The sequence below is a fragment of the Brachyhypopomus gauderio genome, chromosome 2 (assembly GCF_052324685.1).
Source record: "Brachyhypopomus gauderio isolate BG-103 chromosome 2, BGAUD_0.2, whole genome shotgun sequence".
Classification (NCBI taxonomy): Eukaryota; Metazoa; Chordata; class Actinopteri; order Gymnotiformes; family Hypopomidae; genus Brachyhypopomus; species Brachyhypopomus gauderio.
Genome location: NC_135212.1, coordinates 8,818,015 through 8,839,673, shown reverse-complemented (window position 1 = coordinate 8,839,673; position 21,659 = coordinate 8,818,015). Strand labels below are relative to the sequence as shown.

The 21,659-nt window shown below is 42.7% G+C and overlaps 1 protein-coding gene across 1 annotated transcript; it reads left to right on the top strand.

Annotated features, from left to right (window-relative positions):
* The first annotated feature begins 117 nt into the window (after positions 1-117).
* On the top strand, positions 118-6,746 carry LOC143486277 (tripartite motif-containing protein 14). Its single transcript, XM_076986015.1, has 7 exons — positions 118-435; positions 1,288-2,090; positions 2,344-2,439; positions 3,659-3,907; positions 4,004-4,026; positions 4,264-4,412; positions 4,777-6,746. The coding sequence occupies exons 1-7, from the start codon at positions 195-197 to the stop codon at positions 5,331-5,333; spliced, it is 2,118 nt and encodes a 705-aa protein (XP_076842130.1). The 5' UTR covers positions 118-194; the 3' UTR covers positions 5,334-6,746.
* The last annotated feature ends 14,913 nt before the right edge of the window (positions 6,747-21,659 follow it).

The window sequence follows — 21,659 nt, the reverse complement described above, 5'->3', positions numbered from 1 at the left end:
TTGTAAATCTGATTTAGCTCTTAAAATAACTTAAATATTTTAGTATTTGGTGAAGTTTGTGGTGAGAGAATAGTCCAAGAGGGCGGTTGTAAGCTTTTGATTCACTGTCGCTTTAAGAGTAACGCGTCCACCCACCGAGTTTCATTTCTTTGTAGCTGCTGCTCTCATGCCGCACCGCCAAACTTAATAAACAAATGGGTTCCTCTCTCGATAAACCAGCTGGCTCACAACACATCTGTCCGTTATGCCACCACGAGTGTCGCAATCGGGTTCAACTAGGCTGCGACCACAGCTTTTGTCAGGGGTGCATCGGCGAACTGTGGAGCGGGTCTTCCTCCGGTCCTTATTACTGTCCCGAGTGCAATTACGAACACAGGGAGCCACCAGACTTCGATGACACAGACGGAGCGTCCACATCTGCAAGCGTCCGCACAAGTATTTTGACTTAGTTTGCCAATTTGTATCCGTTTGTCGTCTAATCTTAACGGGGAAGCTACTGAGTACACCGTAGTTAATAGGAGCCTGAGCGGTTGGTAGGCCCAGCCTGTCTTCTCTGTCCATAGGTGCGTTTGAAATGACGCGCTCACTGCTGACTGTTCCTCTTGAAATTTAAAGGAGGCTGTTATTCTCGCGAATGAAAGTCGGTTATCCCTAAGTGACTGCTTATCTCTCACTTTTGGCACATTTAGTACAATAAAAAAAAAACATTAAATGAGTTACTTGCGCCGATGTTGTGACGTATCCAAATGTTTCTATTACTATTTCCTTGTACCAAAGTCTTGTCAGGAGTCACTGCGATAAAAATCGTATTAGTGATCAATATGTATTACATATTTCTATTCTCTCCTTTATAATGGCTTTCTTAAAAGGGACGTATTGTGATGTGTCACTTTTGCAGTGTATGTTGCATGTAATATGACTTTACTATGAGAAAAAGACATTTAAACGTACCGTTGACAGGTGCATGAGCTTAACGAAACTAAGGGTGGGTTCAAAGGTTTGCGGGATCGTGATGTCCACACAATGCTCAAAGGCATTTGTTCTAAAAACAAAAATGCTAGAAGCAATTAAGGTAATATAGGCTACATAAGCAAGAGTTTAATGCTTTCTGTAATGTACTGGCTAATGAAGAGATTCCTTGAAACCATAAAACCATCTATATTAGTCACTGGTGAAATTTATTTATCAGTTCCTTTTGTCTGTACTCTACTGGTTAATTAGTTTGTGTGCTTGATTATAAAAGGGCACTTTAAATGTAATTGACTGTGCTCTGTCTTGTTTGTATAGACTGGACTCTTGGGAAGAGACTTTCTGATCGCTATTCTCCCAAAAAAGTGCTTGGGAAAAGGAGATTTGGCTCATCTGCCCTCATTCAGAACACTACAGGGTACAGACTCGGCACAGCTTCGCCCAGAGACAACACGGTCACCGTTAGCGACTCCTCTGACGATGATACGCCTCCAACAAAAAAAAAGCATGAAGAAATCCCTCCATCAGGAGGCCCCAGAGTGCCCCCTATAGGCGACACATCCTCAGCACATGTCACACCACTAGCAAATAGAACACCAGCCAAAACTAACGCAGCTTCAACCACAGAACCACCTCTGGACATTCACTCTAACGATGAACCACAGCCAGCATCACCAGCCAGGACCATGGAGACCTCTCCCAAAAATGCAAACTCCTCCACCAGTCCTAAGCAACAGAGTGGAGCAGTCCCATCTACCAGTGACGGTCACCCAGAATGTGCTGACACCTCTGATGATTCCAAGGAGGATTCTTCTGCCTCCGTCCTCTGCCACTACTGCTCCAGCTCGGGTCAGAGGGCTGCGGTCAAGACCTGCCTCGTGTGCTGTGCCTCAATGTGTTCAGAGCACCTTCGGATCCACCTGGAGTCGCCTGTGTTCAAGAGCCACCCACTCGTGCCTGCGGTGGAGGACGTGTCCGCTTGGAGGTGCCAGGAACACCAGGAGATGAACCGCATCTACTGCCGCCCTTGTGGGGTGTGTGTGTGCACGGTGTGCACGGTCATAGGCTCACACAAGGAACATGCCTGCATCAGCATCAAAGAGGCTGAGAAAGAGCTCAGGGTAGGTTGCCACAGCAGACACACACACACACACACACACACACACACACATCGAGTGTCTGCAGTTCCCAGTTATGGCCTATTGCTTGACCTTCCCCCATTTGAGCAATGATAATCAAACATCGAATCTAATTTTGTCCACTGCTCTTTTTCGTTATAGCTGAAAGTTTTCTTCTTTAAATTTATGGCCAGGCAGCTAAGTGTAACTAAACTGTTCCTCCCCTTTTCCCGCATATGATTTATGAATGTCTCAGAACACCCTGAAAAGCGAAATGAAAAAGATCCAGATAAAGGAAACGGCGGTTCTGAACAGGGTCGCTCAGCTCAAAGAGAAGCAGCAGAGTGTTCAGGTAAGTGCTTCTATGCATTAACAGGACAGATGTGCGTAGTCCTCACCACTGTCCTAAAAGAGACTGCAGTATTGTCCCAATAATTCACTTCAGGAGGCATCTGACTAGTCTCAGTGTAGTCTCTATGTACGTTTCTAAATTAAAACTATAAATTTATTACAGTTTTTGTTGCTGGTTATAATGAATCACTTTGTGCATCTCTGTGTTTGGCAGATCTGACGAAACTCAGAGAAAAGCCAGTAAAGTGTCATTAATCTTGTGTTGTGCTTGATATGGTATGATATGATATCCTATTAGATTGGTAGGAAGTCAATATTTAGAAAAGATTGGTATGAAAAAGGTATTTTGTAAATAATCTTTTAGATTCTCATTAAGATCTTGTGCATTTCTCATCCTTTGTTGAAAAATATGATCTGATATGATATTTGTTATAAAGATTTTAAGAAGGTCTGGTAAGCATTACTTTTAGCATTTATTCAATTAATCAGAGATGGCATTTCAACATATTATTTTGCCATCACAAGTTCATTTAAAATTGCATCGATTCCGCAAGGCCTATGCTGACTTTTACTTTGTAAAAGTTCGGACATTCTCCTGTAGATTTTATTGGCGAAATTCGTTTGTTCATTTGGCACTGGATTCTAGTGTTTCCTGTACGTAGTGTGTAGTTCCTTTACGTGCATGCCACCTTCTCACAGGTGAATTGGTAAATTGTCAGTCACATTGAGTGTGAGTGAAGTTTTCGTTGAATCGGCGCGTAGTGTCATGCACGGAAAATGCAAATTTCAGGATGCATGGCTTGAAATATGGCATTCAGTCTTTTGAATTTGCATTGAATTAACATGGTTTTTGGACAACATATTCAGGGGCAGCAGTAGGTAAATGCCACCAGGTGCAGTCCTTGAATTTGAGGAAGTTGGTCCTGGAAATTTCAATATGCAACGGAGAGAATATGAGCATGTTTGGCTCACAGTGACCGTAACCTGCCACGTCTCTTTACATACAGTCCTAATCAGAGGCATTGTGGATAAATAAGTCTCCAGACAGTCTGGGCCATAAATGTAAAATGTGCCACTTTGCGAAATAGTAGATGTCCACTATGGCGCACACGTCTTGTGTGATCAGGGCGGCAAATCCCTGCTCTGTTAAAACAGTAGTGCAAGCACTACCAGTCAAACAGCTGCACACCTACCACCCGCAGTGTCTCTGCTCCTTGTAGGAGGTCCTGGAGGGCACGAGGGCTGCGGTTGTCCAGCAGTACCAGGCCATGCGGGAGGCCCTGGAGCTGGAGGAACAGCAGGCGTTGCGCTGCGTTGCCCAGGAGGAGAGCCGAGTGATGGGGAGCGTCGTGGGGCAGCTCTCCCTGCTGAAGCAGGCCCTCAGGACCACCCGGAGCACGTTCAACTCACTGCAGAGTCTGGGAGATGCACAGGGGGCCTCACGAGCTCAAGACCAGGTCTTCATCAGGGTAAGACCAGCTGCAGGAGGACATTCATAAGCATTTGGTGATACGGAAATATTTCTGTGTTACCAGAAATGTAATGCAGATCATTTTTTCCCCCAGGAGTTCAGAAAGATCGCTGAATGGTAAGTACGTTGTTTATTTTTATACATTTTTAATTACTTGTTAAACATTTCTCTTGGATACCATATTACATTTCCTTTGTCACAAATTATGGTTGTCCATGCTCTGAGGATTGTAATTATTACTTATCTAATTTGCAGCAGCAAATTGTATCTGTTGATGTCTGTTTAGTCAGTGAAAATAGGTATACTACAAATAGACCGATTACAACTGTTTATGATCTCCTCAAACACCTCTAGTTTGAATGAGCTCTCAGACCCTATAGAGAACTTGGATTCTATTGAAGAAGTCAATCAAGGCAGACTGGATAGCCTGCAAGAATGGACAGAAAGAAGACTGGATGTTGTAGTAATATCCGTGTCTCACAGAGACCCATTCAGACTGCTCTGTGAGTCCTGCACTTCTCGCTTTACCATACATACTTTTCAAGAGGAATAAATAAATTTATGGCACTGGGTGTAAAAAGGTATAAAAATTTGTAAAAATATTTATTACTTCTTCCCACCTGTCAACTGAATTAAACCACCAAGTTTTGTTATTACATTGTGTTATACCATAGTCTGTTATTTTAAGTCTTTACACTGCGATTACAGGAGTCTTATGTGTTTGTTACACCATATGAGATCCTGCAGTTGAGATTTTGACCAAATTCCATGACAGACTGTGCGGTATCACTACTTGACAGAACGTGTCTCTGAGGAGATGTCAGAAAGACGTTTTCTCGCCTGATTTTCACTCTGCACCTTCTTCAGATGGCACAAGTCCAACTCTGGATCCTGACACGGCTCATCCAAAGCTGCTCCTTACCGAAGACAACAGACGGGTGGAGTACAGCGAGGCGCAGCAGTGCTACCCCGAGCAGGAGGCACGCTTCTCCATCTTCCCACAGGTGTTGGCTTCCAAGGCCCTGTGCCAGGGCCGCCATTACTGGGAGGTGGAGGTCTCTCCAGACGAGGGCCGGTGGAAGGTGGGTGTCAGCGATGGGCAGATCGGCAGGAAGGGGCAGAAAGACAGCTGCCGGATCGGGTTCTACCCAAACTCATGGTGCCTCGTGTGTGAGAAGGGCAAAGTGGAAGCCCTTCATGACAAGGCGACCTCGCCAGTGTGCGCCACTGGGCTCCAGAAGATTGGGGTGCTCTTGGATTTTGAAGAGGGCTGCCTGACATTCTACAGTGTGCCTGTAGAGGGCACCCTTACCTTGCTCTACAGCTTTAAGCATGCGTTCTCCAAACCGCTCTACCCAGCTCTTGCTGTCTCCAAAACTCATCTTTCTATCTGCGATGTATTTGCTAGACCCTCTACAGACTGAAGTTTCACTTGTAAAAAAAAAATGGTGAAATTTTATAGTGGAATTATAATTGGCATAACCTTGCTTTGAAAATGCTAGGGGCAAGAATGTGGGCTGCATTCAATTCAGCTGACCCTCGAATTCGTGTTCCCTTTAAGATATGAGGTCCTGGTCATGTGTGTTCACTGGACAGAAACTGAACTGAAAGGCAGAGGTTTGCTAAACAATAAAGTACCCACCTGTTTTAAAATATATTTTTTTATACAATAGTTTTCTATTTATTTGGATTACACATTTTTTTCATAAAATATCTTCACTTCATGTGATAAAAATCAGCATGAACATTTTTCAGTCTTATATGATTAGGAACATAAAATATTTTGGTTAATTGACTAAAACAAGCATATTATTACACAAATTACAATTAAATAAAGTAAGCACAAAGGGATGTATTCAGAATGCACTTTCCAATATATTTCATTTCACAAGCAGCTGTTTCAGAGGTGCTGAGCTTCCACTAGCAGCTTCCCCAGGGATCTACACTTTTGAGTGCAGTGTATCCTTACACACCAACATTCCAGTCAGCATTCTGTAAAGTTTTATTATCAGAAATACATTCTAACCTTATATGAATATCATCAAAGTTTTCTATATTTGCAGTTTGAGTTTTTGAGGACTAAAAGTATGTCATTTCATTTATATAATATGTAGTCATAGTTTTAAAATACTTTTGTTAGTATTGTTTTATATTTTGTTAATTTCACTAATTTGTTAATTGCTTTTGTTTTTATTTTGCTCTGATTCAGGTTGGAAGCTGATTTGTTATAAAATTAGGTTAATTTATTTGTATGTTATTCAGATTAAAATATGGGGCAGGTAAACTAAATACAATGCTGTTTGTGTGTAATTGTTACAAAATGGATTAAGGCACAATTTTATCACAACAACATATCTATAGACTATTACAACATACATTTTTCTAAAAAATTCAGCAAGCTAGTCCTTGTGTTGTACTATAAACTACATTTCACTTTGTGTCTGTTCTGAAGAATAATTCTGCTGTTCAATGTTGAATGAAGAAGCATAATTTGAAGAGCTTTTGTTTCTGTAAATTGTTTGTCATACTGTCCTATGTAAAATGCAAACAACATTATTAACATTGGTTACATGTATCTACAGTAGAGCAAAGTAGTGCAAAGTAGCTATTAAACAAATGAAATGTAAGCTGCAATAAAACCAGAATCAGAAATGGCTGTTCTCTTGAAAATAACCATTGCTTACTACATGGTATATGAATGCTGTCTAAGTGGCTTGTATAACTACTGTCCAAATGGCTGGCATAGATGCCACATACAATCTTACTGAGCAGGACCCTTTTAACATGACTACAACAGCACACAGTCTGACCCAGGATTACAACCTCAGCCTAAACAATGCACACATGCCATTCTTGCTTATTGCTAAAGCATGAATTTGATTTGTCATTAAAATAGGGAAGTGATTGTATATTCTCTCTACTCTTCTGCAAGACTGGAAAATGTTATAGCACAATAATGTATATATGTAAACACGTGTAAATAACGGCACATCCGTATGCGTCAAACACATAACACTGTCTGCACAAATCTATTGGGGATGTCTTCCTGCTGCTCCTTATTGTATTTTAAAACAAATGGCACTGTCTTGCACAGTCACATTATTTATGGCCCTAGAAACACACTGCTTTTATGCACTGAGAATTATATAGCTCCTAGATTCACTGAAGAAGTGAAGCACCAAAGGAAGAGTGCAACAGACACATATTTTACTCTGCAGGATATTCGAATGAAATACACTACATATTTGAATACATTTGAATATTCTAATATAATACACTTTAAGTATGATATCTTAAAGCAATGCATAAGATTTGTGTTCTTGGTCATGTGCGAAACAAGAATGCTGATGGAAGTGAAAGGTTAGTTGCTGTTATATTTAGGTATGGGTATCCAGCTGGCATGACTGAATGCCAGTGTTCACCAATCACGTTCCTATTGTTGACGATGGTGGTGTTATGCAGCGTTAGAACAAAATGCCTGCCCTTTAGCTCTCAGTGGATACTTGGTACTAATTGACATGAAAATTGTTCACCCTTTTGATGACCGTAATTTGTCATCAAAGTTGAGATTTGGATTTGTTCCAGAAGGGCTTAAAATTAGAAAAAAATAAAATGCAGTTTTTTTAATTATATTAACTTGTATTTTAATTTGCCTTATATAATTCATGTAAAACACAGCCCAAAATTAGAGGTTGCTGTTTTTAAATACTGTTGTTTTTGAAAGTAGTCCTGATAATTGAACATAGCATTTTCTATCTGATTGTCATGCCTCCTTACTTCTTATGAACACATTGCAGCATGATAGTACTGTACAGTCGAAAAAATGAAATCATGAGAAGTAAACATTCATATATAAACATATTACATTCAAAAAGTTTGGCCTTCATGAAAACGGTTTCGGTTTTCAAAACTCATCCCAGCTGTTTTCAGTGGTATTGAGCATTTTAAGGGTTCTCATGAAGATGAGAAGATGAAGATGGTATTTCCATGAATCGTTACAAAAACTGTCCACAGCAGATCATCATCACACCTCCACCTTTCGTTTCTGCTCCGCTGCACTGCAGACAGTGATGGAGACAGTAGAACTCCCGCCTGATTGATTTGAACTTTGTGTCTAGTCATGATTGTTCAGTGACCAGTCTAGCTGACATATGCCCACAATCGTATGAAGTTATTAATATGCATCAGTGCCGAGGACCAGTGTTTTATACATTACATTTTAACTGTAGAAACAGTAAGTATGTTATTGCAATTATTCATAAAAGAAATGTTTTGATGTATTCATTGTTTTTTTCCCCAACTGTTTGCTTCATTGTGTCTTACAACTCATTGGCATTTCCTGTGCAAACATTTCCCTCCCACACCACTTTTTAAAATCACAGTCATTGAGTCATGATTTTTTTTCTTTTTTCAGCAGGTAGAGCGTCATGGCAACAACTTCCCACCTGCAACCATGTCCTGCCTGTGTCATACAGATTTCTCCTCAAGAGTTATTTCGCTCCCAGCTATCTTGTTTGTGTGGACTTAGGAACAGGTGCACAACTGTTTCTCCTTGAGTCATTTTAACAGCCAGAATAAATCAGTGAGCTGTAATGGTCTTCTGTCCAGTAAATGTAGAGATGCAACTTGAGTTTTCCTATGATGAAACTATATTCCCATGCTGCAAAAATGGGTTGGTAGTTATTAAGCATCTACATTTAAGCAAACTTTACTGAGATTGGTACTAGGATGAGTGCGCATGTGCTTATAGATGTTTCCTTACGTCACTTATGTCTTCATCTGCTGCCAGACCATGAGTCCATACCAGTGAAATCGTCCCTGCTCTCTGGGTGAAAGGATGCATTATAGCCCCTCCCTCTGGTTATTTCAATGACACTAACTTATCTCAGCTCTATTAGGATGGGATAGAAACTGGCAATGATTTAAACTGGGAGAAAATTGGTTTGAGAAAATCTTGACAAAAGCAGATCTGGTAAAAAGAATTATTAGAAATTTATATAGCACATATAATGCATACAATGTAGCTCAAAAGTACTTTACAATATATGTAATTATCTGTATGTAATTATCTGTATTAGGTTGGATAGATAGATAGATAGATAGATAGATAGATAGATAGATAGATAGATAGATAGATAGATAGATAGATATATGGAAAACAACAGAACCAAATACATCAATAAGCAAACCACTGAAGATCTATAAATCAGATGCAGATCATACAATAACCAATCAAGCAAAAGACCAAACACAGTACTTAAATACACAGAGTAAACAAGGAACCAAACAAGACACACCTGGAAACACTGACGAGGAGTTTGAGTTGCAAATGACAGGGGGAACAAAACAAAGACATGACTTACAAGAGGGAGACAAGACATGACATGATATTTTGTTGATGATTTGCAAAGTGTTAAAAAACAGTAAAATATATATATATAATATATATCATCTGCAAAGCCTTATTAATATTATTTACTGTCTGACATGTTCAGGTGAATTAGTAAATGTGTTTAGTTATTTTTATTTATTTATTTTGTGGATCGGTGTTCTGTTATGAATTGCTAACATCACATGCAAATGTAAAAATGCAAAAGCTGTGTGAGTCACACAAACAGTAATATACGTAGGTAATAAATGGGGAAATGTTACTGTGACACGTTTTGTTATTATCGTCATGTTAAATCTCGAGTTAGGGTTTATGAACTTGTGAATTTCTGACAGCATATAGTTTTCCATTAAAGCCATATAATAAACTACAAGGAATTGTAAAAGCCACATCTACCACCTTCAAAAGAAATATGAACAGTTTTCAGAATGTGGCCAGTGTTGGCATAAAGTTATAGTGTCTTCTGCCAGTACCTAAGGGGACAGCAACATGTCACTTGTGTGGATTGGGTACTTTATTAATATTCTTTTGGCCTTAATGTAACAGGGATATATCAGTGTTATAGCTAGCAAGGCAGTGCCAGCTATAGTAGCACTCCCAATCTGCTGTTTGGCTGGGACGATGTCCCGTGATGTCCCGTCACACCGGACTGAGATACTGCAGGCACAAATGACTGTGGGTACAGGTGGGTGGGTTGGAAATAGTTGTTCCCCTCAAATTATAACTGCAAACATAACTATATAATTGTAAATAATATAATAATAAGGATTTTAAGAACTTCCCTCTGGCAGAAGATTCAGGGCCATCTAAACCAGCACAACCAGGCAAACAGCTTTTCCCCCAGAGCTGTAGCACTCAGCAACAGAACCATCCCCTCTGCACCTTAAACCCTTTATGCCACTTACCACACTCACTTTCTTCTTTACCTAACTCAATGGACATGAATGACATTTCTGTCAAACAGCATTTGTGCAATATATTGTACCATTCTTTGGCATTTTACTGTAAATACAACTGTAGAACTGTTTATTGCATATATATTCTGTATATATCTCTTGTATAGACTGTGTGTTGTCTTGTCGTCTTGTATGTTTCAAGTCTTACTTGTGGGCAAACACCAAGACAATGTGCAACATACTTGGCGAAATAAAGTGATTCTGATTCTGATTTTGAAGTTTATTCGGAATGGCTTGTGCTCTGTCACAGACAAAGGTGGGAAGACCTACTATACGGTGTGGGGACCTGCTATTTGGGACTGTCTGCCTCACTTTGGGACTCCTACACTTTGGTTTGAGCAAAGCAGTGGAGCTACTGGGGAAGTTTGACAGCTGCACAATCACCATCTCTGTGCCTGATGCACTCAGATCTTTCAGGGCAGTCAAGTCACGCCAGACACCTGGTCCCTGAGGCATCCTTGCCCACGTCCTCAAAGCATGTGTCTGTCGGTTGGCAGATATTTGTTCACAGATATCTTTAATCTCTCCCTGAGACAGCCTGTGATTAAGACCACCACAGTCCCTGTCCCTGGGATGTCATGTGTGCATCTAGTCAAAACCCACATCTGTTCCTCTCTTCCAACTGACATGGATCCTTTAAGTTTGCACACTGCACAAACAGATGCCATAATTCTAGTGATGCACTGTGCTCTCACACACCTGGATAAGAAAAACGCCTACATGACAATTCTGCTGACTACAGCTCTGCATTTAGCACCAATATTCAAGACACACATAGCTCAAGGACTTAAGGCTCACATGGTCAATTGGATTATGGAATTCATCACAACAGACCCCAGGTGCTGAAGATCGGTAACCACACCTCCTCCACGCTGTCTCTGAACACAGGCACTCAGCCTCCTGTACAAACCATATACACATAAATGTGTGGCTATGCACAGCTCAAATGCTCACGATGCAGTAAAATGCTGACGAACCGTAATGCAGTGACAGTGCTGATGACATGACCATCCTGTGCCTCATCATAGATGGTCATAAAATAGCCCACAGAGATGTGCGCCAACAGGGTGGTGCAATGGGAAGAGGTTCTTTATCAACATCAGCAAAACTCAGGAGATAATTGTGAATTACAGGAAGCTGTAAGGGGGTTTGCAAGGGGGAGTCAGCACTATCAAGTTCCTCAGTACACACCTCGCCCACAACCTGATCTGGTTCCTTCTTACAAATAATGATGAATTCAGTGATAACACTTCTTGAGAAGGCTCAGCAATTTTGGCTCTTTCAACCTCCTGGCCAACTTCTACACATACATCTTTAAATGGTGTCCTGACCAAGAGCATCACGGTCTGTGTTGGCCGCCGCTCACTCCATAAGCATAAGGCGTTCCAGAGAGTCTTGAGAACAGCTGAACTTACCATTGCCAACAATAATCACCACAGACAGCAGTCACCCAGAACACGGACTGTTTACCAGACTGCTGTCAAGAAGGCAGTATTGAAGCATTCAATCCAGGAACAGCTGGTTTAAGAACATCCTCTACCTGCAGGCCATCTAGGCCCAAAGATCACTTTGGGCACAATGCAGTATTTCTAATAGCTGTACTTTTCATACTGCTGATGACGACTCAGTCTTGTCTCTGCTACTTGCATTTATTCATTACACATGCTATATACTTAATATATTTAATATACCCTGTTGTGTAAATTTGTTATAAAAATGTGCACTGCTTCCTCATCTGATCCTGGCATTCTTCTATGTGTACAGTCCTATACACTTCACACACTTACTATTTATACACATATATGTTCTCCCTTCCTCCTCTTCTTCTTACCACCCTTGTCACATATTCTACACAGTCTCCAATGGAGCCCCAGCAATGTGCACAACTCCTCCATAGCTCCTGGAGTAACCACTTACTTTATCTGATCTGAGTGTGTTTGGCACAGTGTAATTGTTGTAGCATCACACAGCCACATCCCTGTATGCAATTCCATAATTTAATTAGATCTAATCGCATGGTGGCATGAACACATTTGATGATGTGGTTGCTTTTAAAATTGCCATCACAGTGGTGGGTAAAGAGGGGGTAAGGAGTAAGCCCTGAAGCACACTAAGAAGATGAGAGCTGATTTTCAATGCTCACCACCTGATTACCGATAGAACTGCTCAGGTCTGGACGCTTTGGTGATCATTCTATTGTAGATTGTATTGAAGGTTTAGTTGGAGAACAACATCCTGACATTCAGGTACATCACAATAAATTAGAATATCATCAAAAAGTTCATTTATCTCAGTAATTCAATACAAAAAGTGAAACGCATATATTATATAGATTCATGACATGATCTATTTCAAGTGTTATTGTTCATGTGTGACGGGCAGGGAGTGCGAACTAAAAAGGAAGCGATCACACCAAGTCTCAAGGGAAAACGAGGGTGTAATGAATAAAGTGAGCAAACCAAAAACCTGTGACACGATCCAAATGAAAGATATAATAACCAGCAGTCAATTGGTTCAAAGACAAGACATATATAGACAGACAAACAACTGTCAGGTGGGGGTTTGCTAATTGGCCCCGCCCACTTGAGGGACAAACACAATGCAACAACAAGAGGACAACTGCCGCTGTGGACAGGGGTGACCGGCAGGGGGCCCGCCATATTGTTACATCATGTTTATGCTTATGGCTTATAGCCAATGAAAACCCAATAGTCATTATATCAGAAAATTAGAATATTATATGAGACCAACTGAAAAAAAATTTTTTTAAGTGTTTTCAGACAGAAATTAAGTGTTTTTAGACAGAAATTATGCAAATTATGTGTACCACTCATCATACTTTTATGATGTATAAAGATCCCACTCCCTCCCTCACTCACCCAACTCACTCCCTCTCACCACAACTCACCCCCCTCCCTCATTCACTCACCCTGTCTCACCCCACTCCCTCACTCACCCTGTCTCACCCCACTTCCACACACACCCTGACTCACCCCACTCACTCACTCATCCCACTTCCTCCCTCACTCACCCCACACCCTCCCGCTCACTCTGACTCACCCCGCACCCTCCCTCTCACCATGACTCACCCCACTCCCTCACTCACTGTCTCACCCCACTCCCACACTCACTCACCCTGTCTCACCCCACTCCCTCACTCACTCTGTCTCATCCCACTCCCTCACTCACCCTGTCTCACCTCCCTCACTCACTCTGTCTCACCCAACTCCCTCCCTCTCACCATGACTCACCCCCCTCCCTCATTCACTCACCCTGTCTCACCCCACTCCCTCACTCACTCTCTCACTCCACTCTCTCCAACACTCACCCTGTCTCACCCCACTCACTCACTCACTCACTCACTCACTCACTCACTCACTCACTCACTCACTCACTCACCCTGTCTCACCCCCTCCTTCATTCACTCACCCCACTCACTCACTCACTCACTCACCCCACTCACTCACTCACCCCACCCACTCACTCACTCACTCACTCACTCACTCACTCACTCACTCACTCACCCCACTCCCAACAGCCTCCATCAAGCGGCAGCAGCTACCAGTTTGTTTTAGTTATCATTACATACACTTGTCTGTTTGAGTTCTGTGGCACACTCAAGTGGTGTGTGCTGTGCTTTCCTATCTGCAATACCTGTGTTATGTTCTGATGTTTTTCCTTTACATGCTGTTACTGTTTGAATGACGGCCATTGTTTGTCGGCCATTGTTGTTACCGTAGCTTTTTTCTCATTAGTGCAATTTTATGTTCTTTTTATGTTTGTTTTCCCACACATTTTTCATATGACATGACAAGACATAATAGCAGATCTAGTGGTAAGTCATTTAGACTTTTTATTATTTAATTTATTGCCTGTGTCTCCTTAACCAGGAATCATAATGGCCATTATGATTTGGATCTTTTGCATGGATTTTGGTTTGCACACTTTCTATTAAACCATCCTTTTTCCTTGAGACTTGGCGTGATCGCTTCCTTTTCAGTTGCTCACACCGCCCGTCACAGAATGACCTTTCGGAAGTCGCCAGTCTCTTTTTCTTTCTCCTTCGTTCGTGGTCATGTCTCATGATAAGTGTTTGTCTGCGTAGGGCGCGTTTGTGTTGTGTGTGTGTGTGTGTGTGTGTTTGTGTGCTGCTCTCTGTGCAGGTGCTTCTCCTTGGCGGTGTTCCTGGACCTTGTGGGGATCTCCACCTGGCAGGAGCCCCCTTGTGTTGTGGGGTGACCGGAGCCCGGTCATGAAGAGCCCCTCCCTAGAGGGCTGGGGCCCCCGGATGTTTGGGGACCATGGGGCTCCGGTCTGAAAAGCTCCTGCTGAGGAAGGAGATCCTCCCTCCTGCCCGGGGTGACCAGGAGGCCCTTGGGGCTGTTCCCTAGCCCGCGTCGGGGGTGCTCTGGGCCTCGGTCTCTGGCGCTCCTGGGTTGGGTGGAGGAGTCCACCTTGCGATGAGAGGCCCCGGGAGGGGTTGGCTCCCCAAGAGGCTGGGTGACCCCTAGCAGAAGGCAGGGGTCAGCTCTGGGAGGAGGTAGGTCCAGGAGGTGAAGTAGCCACGCCTTGGAGAGGTAGCCTGCACACACACATACACGAGGGACGAGAGAGGAGCCATAGCCCCTCGTCCTCACACCTGTGGGGCTCACCGGCTGAAGGCCGGTTAGGGCGTGAGGGCCTTGTGACCGACTGGGGCGTGGTTTTGTGTTGTTAACGGCCCGGTCGGTCCAGGGTCCCGCCCAGGGAGGTGAGCTGTTTAATGTTGTGTGTTTTTTGTTCCAGCTCCCGGACGGCAGGAGGTGTGTTCCTGCCTGTCTCTGCCTTCCTGCCCCTTCGTGTTTTGTGTGCAGCCGCTGTGTGCCACACACCCAGTGGAAGGGAGTGCGGCTTGGTGGGGGGGTCTGTCACGGTGAGGCGGCCCCCTACCGGCTGCCTCCGTCCACAGCGGCTGTTGTTGTTGTTGTTTGATGACATCATGTGCGTCCCTCAGGTGGGCGGAGCCCGTGATCCATCTCACCTGAGGGTCGTTTGTTTGCCTATATATGTCTTGTCTTTGTATCAGTTGACCGCTGGTCATTATATCCTTAATTTGGATCTTTTGCACGGGTTTTGGTTTGCACACTTTCTATTAAACCATCCTTTTTCCCTGAGACTTGGCGTGATCGCTTCCTTTTCAGTTGCTCACACCGCCCATCACACATTACACACAAACAGCAACATGTTGGATGGGTTCCCTGCACTTACCTGTATCTCAGCTGATGGTGATGTGCGAAACACTGATTTTGTTTTTGTGTTTTTAAAGCTGGGTCCTACAAGGTCTTCCACCCTCATTCCACCCACAGTATTGTCCTTTTCTATATACAATTACAGATGTGGCTTCTATTTACAGATTCCTGAAAATACCAGATTGTCATCAACAGTTGCAATTCACACCAAAAGTACTGGAGGAGTGCACCAAAAGTACTAGAGGAGTGCACCAAAAGTACTGGAGGAGTGCACCAAAAGTACTAGAGGAGTGCACCAAAAGTACTGGAAGAGTGCACCAAAATTACTGGAGGAGTGCACCTAAAGTACTGGAGGAGTGCACCAAAAGTACTGGAGGAGTGCATCAAAAGTACTGGAGGAGTGCACCTAAAGTACTGGAGGAGTGCACCAAAAGTACTGGAGGAGTGCACCAAAATTACTGGAGGAGTGCTCCAAAAGTACTGGAGGAGTGCACCAAAAGTACTGGAGGAGTGCACCAAAAGTACTGGAGGAGTGCACCAAAATTACTGGAGGAGTGCACCAAAAGTACTGGAGGAGTGCACCAAAAGTACTGGAGGAGTGCTCCAAAAGTACTGGAGGAGTGCACCAAAAGTACTGGAGGAGTGCTCCAAAAGTACTGGAGGAGTGCACCAAAAGTACTTTCATTGATCACTTCATTATTTCTATTGGGCAATCTATTCTACACTGAAAAATCTTCCATGTAAACTTCTACACTGGTGTGTTTTACTGTGTGAATTATAGGCCACGGTCTAGGTTAAGATTAATCAACAGGACAGTGAGTTTGTATCTGTATGTATGACAGAGGGCACTACTGAAAAGGTAGTATCCCAGTCCTGTGTGTGCTCACCTTAGAGGTTGCTGCTGTAGCTGATGCAACGGTTCAAAATGCTCTCTTCTCTTTCCCTGGAACCACAGCCTCATATTCCACTGCTCCACTGGTGAACTGGGAAAAGTGAGGTGAGATGATTTAGCCAGGAGCTAGAACACAGGAGCAGTATGGAGAAGCTTCTGGGCCTGCCAAAAACAAGGAGAGATGTTGTTCATGCCAGGCCCCATGTGGGGCTTTTTTGTGTGTTTTTTTTTTCTTTTTTTTTTTTTGGGGAAGACATTAGATACTGTAGCATCCCCCCAGCCCTTCCCCCGTCTCCATTCCCGAAGGAGTCCGTTGAAGAGGTGAAGATCAAAAGCCTATCCAAGGACTGACTCACTTTCACCTCTAAATAAAACCTCAGCAGTGAAGGAGAAAAGGCCGCCCGCTTGACAGCTGAGCCGCGGGCCTGGCTGATGGGAGGTGGCTATTCATCTCAGTCTGCTTACAACCTTGTGAGACTGCACTGTCAGAATATTTCAGCAAGGCTGACGGAAAGGCGTGTGGGAAGCCTCTCCACCTGCCTAAGGCACCCAGGCACACCCATTAAGGTGGCGGTAATAACACATGTCCCCTTTTAAAGTATGTGGGAAGTTGGGCCAACCCTAAGTGGGACTTCTCTCTCACCGCTGGGGAATGACTCGCTGCCAATCCCAATGTACTTTTCACTCCACAAGTAAAGTTTGCAACAACAATTTTTTTTCTCTATTTTTGGCAGGTAGTAAACAGAATGGGAGTTTTTCATCTATATGCTGTTTCATTTTAGTACTGCTTCTATTTTGAAATACAATGCTTGTTAAAAACTTTTGGGAACATGTTGAAGTCTGTTTAGCTAGTATTATTAGTAGTCTGTCAGTAAGGTATGAGAATAAAATAATATATGAATAATATTAAATACGTACATGACTACATTAATTTTGATTGGTTTGGTAATAATCAATTACTCTGGCCTTCTTTAACACATCTGTTTATCATTTAGTTTTGCACAGCACAGTAGAAAAGTTTCAGTATCTTCTAACTGTACAATGTACAGGCAGCAATGCCATATTTTTTTTCTAAATTGAAATTCACAATAAACCACTTTAATAGGAATACATTTGAACATTAAATGTAGCACTGCAGTCAACTCTCTTCCTGTATGGATATCGATTCAGTCTCTGCTGGATAGTAACAGGCAGCACTCATCCATCTTGCCGATGCATCCAAAGTATTGTATTTCAATATCTCTCCCAGATGGGCCTTAAGACCCTCTCCACCATGGAGCACAGCACTGATCTCAGATGATGTAAAAGTGATGCAGGAAACAAAGAATTCCACAGTGTCAAGAGAACGTATGACATCACAATTCCAGGCTTATTTCAGCTCAGTAGACTGAATTATTCACTTGGCACGACCCATAACGGCCATTAAAACTGCACCAACAGCATGTCTTCTCATGCATCCACAAACAGCAGTATTAACATTAGTGACAGATAATGTCCATTTCTCCTAATTAGGTTGTCAATGTGCAATGAATTAGGCTAAATGTCACTGGCAGCTCTTTACCAACACAACATTCATTGTAATCCAAACTGTCATGTCACACTTCGTGAAACACATCCCAATAGATGCCAGCAACACAACAAGCTCTTTAGATTCGTGTGTCTGTTGCCTCCTATTCTCGTCCTGATCTTGGACAGTGATTGCTGGGAATTCTAAATATACTCTGTCATAAAGTGACAGCATTTTAGCACAACATTGTTTTAGTGAGTATGTCGTGCTTAATTTGTGCTAGAATGTGTTTTGCCTGTTATTACCATGTGAGTAACTTTCTATTTATGTAAGGAGACTGTTAATAGCAACAAAGTTAAATGCTGTATAAAAATTAAGCTTCTCTGCAGTACAGTACATCCAGTGGGCGACAGGACCGTTCATTTATACTAAATATAACCCAGCCTACATCCTTACCACATTGGGGAAATGCTGTGTGTCCTGGGTTGTTCACAGAAATCTCTGTGAAATTCATCTGAACCCCCATCCAAAGTGTATCCTAAAGTCAGTTTCTTAGGATGGTGGCACTTATTTTAATTGAGCATGAGTACAAACAATTAGAACTACTTGTAACACCTTCATAGCTTTCACCACGTAAGTAAGGTAGGTTTTTTCGTCTGCATTTGTAATTCTCATAACCACTTTGGGGGTCTTAGCTTAATTGTTACTGAGGTATTGTTGCAAACGGTGTGTGATTGTGTGTGACTGAATTTCCCACTTGTGGGATCAATAAAGTTTATTCTATTTATTTTGGTGCAACCAGTATTGACAACAACAGATTGATTTCATACTGTTTTACCATGATGTAGTCATGAATGCATTATAGCACAGCTGTGTCCTCTGTGAAGTAAGTTTAGAGGTTCCATAAAATTATATAAACATTACCAGATTTGTAAAATTTGTTACACCTGTGCCACACATGGCCACGTTTTCTGTCTTGCTGCTGATTAACACAGGGGCAAATCCAGCTTCAGGTCATGTGATGCTTAATGTCCACTTCTGATGAGTTCAATGAACTTTCTCTGAATCACATTACTGTGTTCGCTCAATCAATTGAGGGACCTGATAGAATGCAGAATAATTCGTGTAATCTCACCAGGTGTGCATTAGTAACATCTGCATTAAACATAAAAGGAGTTAATTAATCTTGAGTCAACTTGGCATATTTGCAGGAACTCAAATGTGGAACTATATATAAGGGTTGGTCCACCCTTTGCAGCTAAAATTGCTTCAACTCTTCTGGGAAGGCTGTCCACAAGGTTTAGGAATGTGTTTGTGGGGGTTTTTGACCATTCTTCCAGAAGCACAATTGTGAAGTCTCATACTGATGGCCTGTATGGCTCTTGGTCTCCACTCTATTTAATCTCAAAGGTGTTGAGGTCAGGACTTTGTGCAGGCCAGTCAAGTTAATCCACACCAGATTCTGCCATCCGTGTCTTTATGGACCTTGCTTTGAGCACTGGTGCACAGTCATGTTGGAAGAGGAAGGGGCCAGCTCCAAGCTGTTCCCACAAAGTTGGGAGCATAAAATTGTCCAAAATGTCTTAGTATGCTGAAGCATTCAGAGTTCCTTTCATTGGAACTAAGGGTCCAAGCTCATCTCCCTCCACCAAACTTTACACTTGGCACAATGCAGTCAGACAAGTACCGTTCTCCTGGCAACTGCCAAACCCAGATGGAGAAGTGTGATTCGTCACTCCAGAGAACGAGCGAGTACTTTTGGCAATATAGTAAGCCAATATATGTGTATATAATAAATTATATATATTATAAATAAATAAATAAATAATATGTGTAAATAATAAATTATATATATTATAAATAAATACATTATATATATATATATATATATATATATATATATATATATATATATATCGTGACGCAGGGTTGGAGGCAGCAGGAGGCAGAGGCTGAGATTCGAAGGCTTTATTTTCCAAGGAAACACAAGGACTCAGGCCACTTGGCATTAGAAACACAACAAACTACTCAAAGTAAAAGAAGTCAAGTAAAGCTATAATGAAGCGTAGAGCAGGGCCAGTGAAGCGACAGACGACTCCCAGGTAGCGAGGCGAGGGGTGCAGGTTGTATGCGCAGCACTGGACGGCGCGACCTGTAAGAATATAAAGAGCCCGAGGCTGATCAGTAACAGGTGTCAGTACTCGGGCGATTAGGAGTGAGGGAGTGAACAGGAGTGAGAGGGCGTGCACAGCGCGAGTGTGGGCGTGTGTGTGGAGGAGGGAGCGTCTGAGTGTGCCCTCTGGCGGCTTCTGGGCTGACCCACCATAACACATATATATATATACGGAGTGTCTATTTGCACCCGGGTACAAGTAGCATTTGCCACACAGCGAGGCTATTTTCACCCCTTAATTTAAAAAAAAGAAAGCGAACCCATCTGCGCATGTCTACCAATGAATGCGCGGGAGCGAAAAGGCGCAAATTCAAAGGAACCGAAACGGAGACAGTAGGAAACGGTAAGCAGAATTTGGTTAATAGTTATGTATAAAGGTCCATCACTCAATTTAACTTTACATTTTAAGATATATATTTAAGAAATAGTGTGAGAATTATTATCCAACGAACACTGATATATTTTTGAGCTAATAGGAGCATAATAGTGGCGAACGTAAAGTGTTACCGGGTGGGGGGTGTAAAATGGACACAGCGAGAAAAAAAAGACAGATTTCAAGTGTGCAGAAACAGTCTAAATGGTCGTTTGAACTAACCTAGTGAAAACCGGGACATTAAATGATTTTTATTTTTTGCCGGGACCGAATATTAAAAAGAAGGAAAACCGGGACAGCGACGTGAAAACCGGGACAAACCGGGACAGGTGGCAACACTAACTGGCGCTACAGAGCTTGGAGGCGGACACAAACGCTGAGGAGAGCGAGATTTATTAAGAGGAATGATCATGATCAAAGTCGTTCAAACATAGGGTGACCATATTTTTGTTTGGGAAAACCAGGACACGGGGGGGGGGGGGGGGGGTGGCGAACGTAATTTGTCGAGCGGGGTGGGGTGGGGTGGCGAACGTAATTTGTCGGGGGAGGGGGGGATTCCGTGTCATACTGCGCCGTGCTCAGGGTCCTAGTGCCTGTATAATTAATGGCCCGATTAACGTAATTTAAAAGCCAGGACATTTCCACTGTTTTAAAAAATATCCCGGGACAGGACGTGAAATACGGACATGTCCCGGGAAATACGGACGTTTGGTCACCCTATTCAAACAGGCAGGGGTCATAACGAGCGAGCCATCCAGGTTTGACAAATAAACAGGCATGACGATACTAAGAATTAAACTAAGACACCGAACGAACACTTTAAACCAAACACGGGGTAAACGCATACAAACTAGAAAATCAGGCTACAGAAAACACAGACGACTGAGCAACGAAATGAGTAGAACTCAGAGACCAGGAAGCGTAGAACACTGAACAAAGAGCATGAATAACAAGAGCACAACACGACCAAAGAGCATGAATAACAAGAGCACAAACTAACCAAATAGAACAAAACAACCAATAACCGATAAGTGAAACACTGGGACTATAAATACACAGAACTAACCTAGACACACACAGAACTAAACTGGACACACAGGTGAAGACACTGATGACACGGGCGTGTCAGACGAGGGGAAACCATGGAGACAGACACGCAGGGAACAACACAGACACGAGGACAGGAACCCGAAGTGACAGAGAGGGGGGCGTAGCCCTACGTGACAGTCGCA

Excerpts from the sequence above, each read along its gene's own strand:
- LOC143486277 (XM_076986015.1), top strand. The coding sequence starts at position 195 with ATGGGTTCCTCTCTCGATAAACCAGCTGGCTCACAACACATCTGTCCG. Across the intron at positions 436-1,287 it reads ATCTGCAAGCGTCCGCACAA|ACTGGACTCTTGGGAAGAGA; the intron begins GTATTTTGACTT and ends TTGTTTGTATAG. Across the intron at positions 4,413-4,776 it reads AGACCCATTCAGACTGCTCT|ATGGCACAAGTCCAACTCTG; the intron begins GTGAGTCCTGCA and ends CACCTTCTTCAG.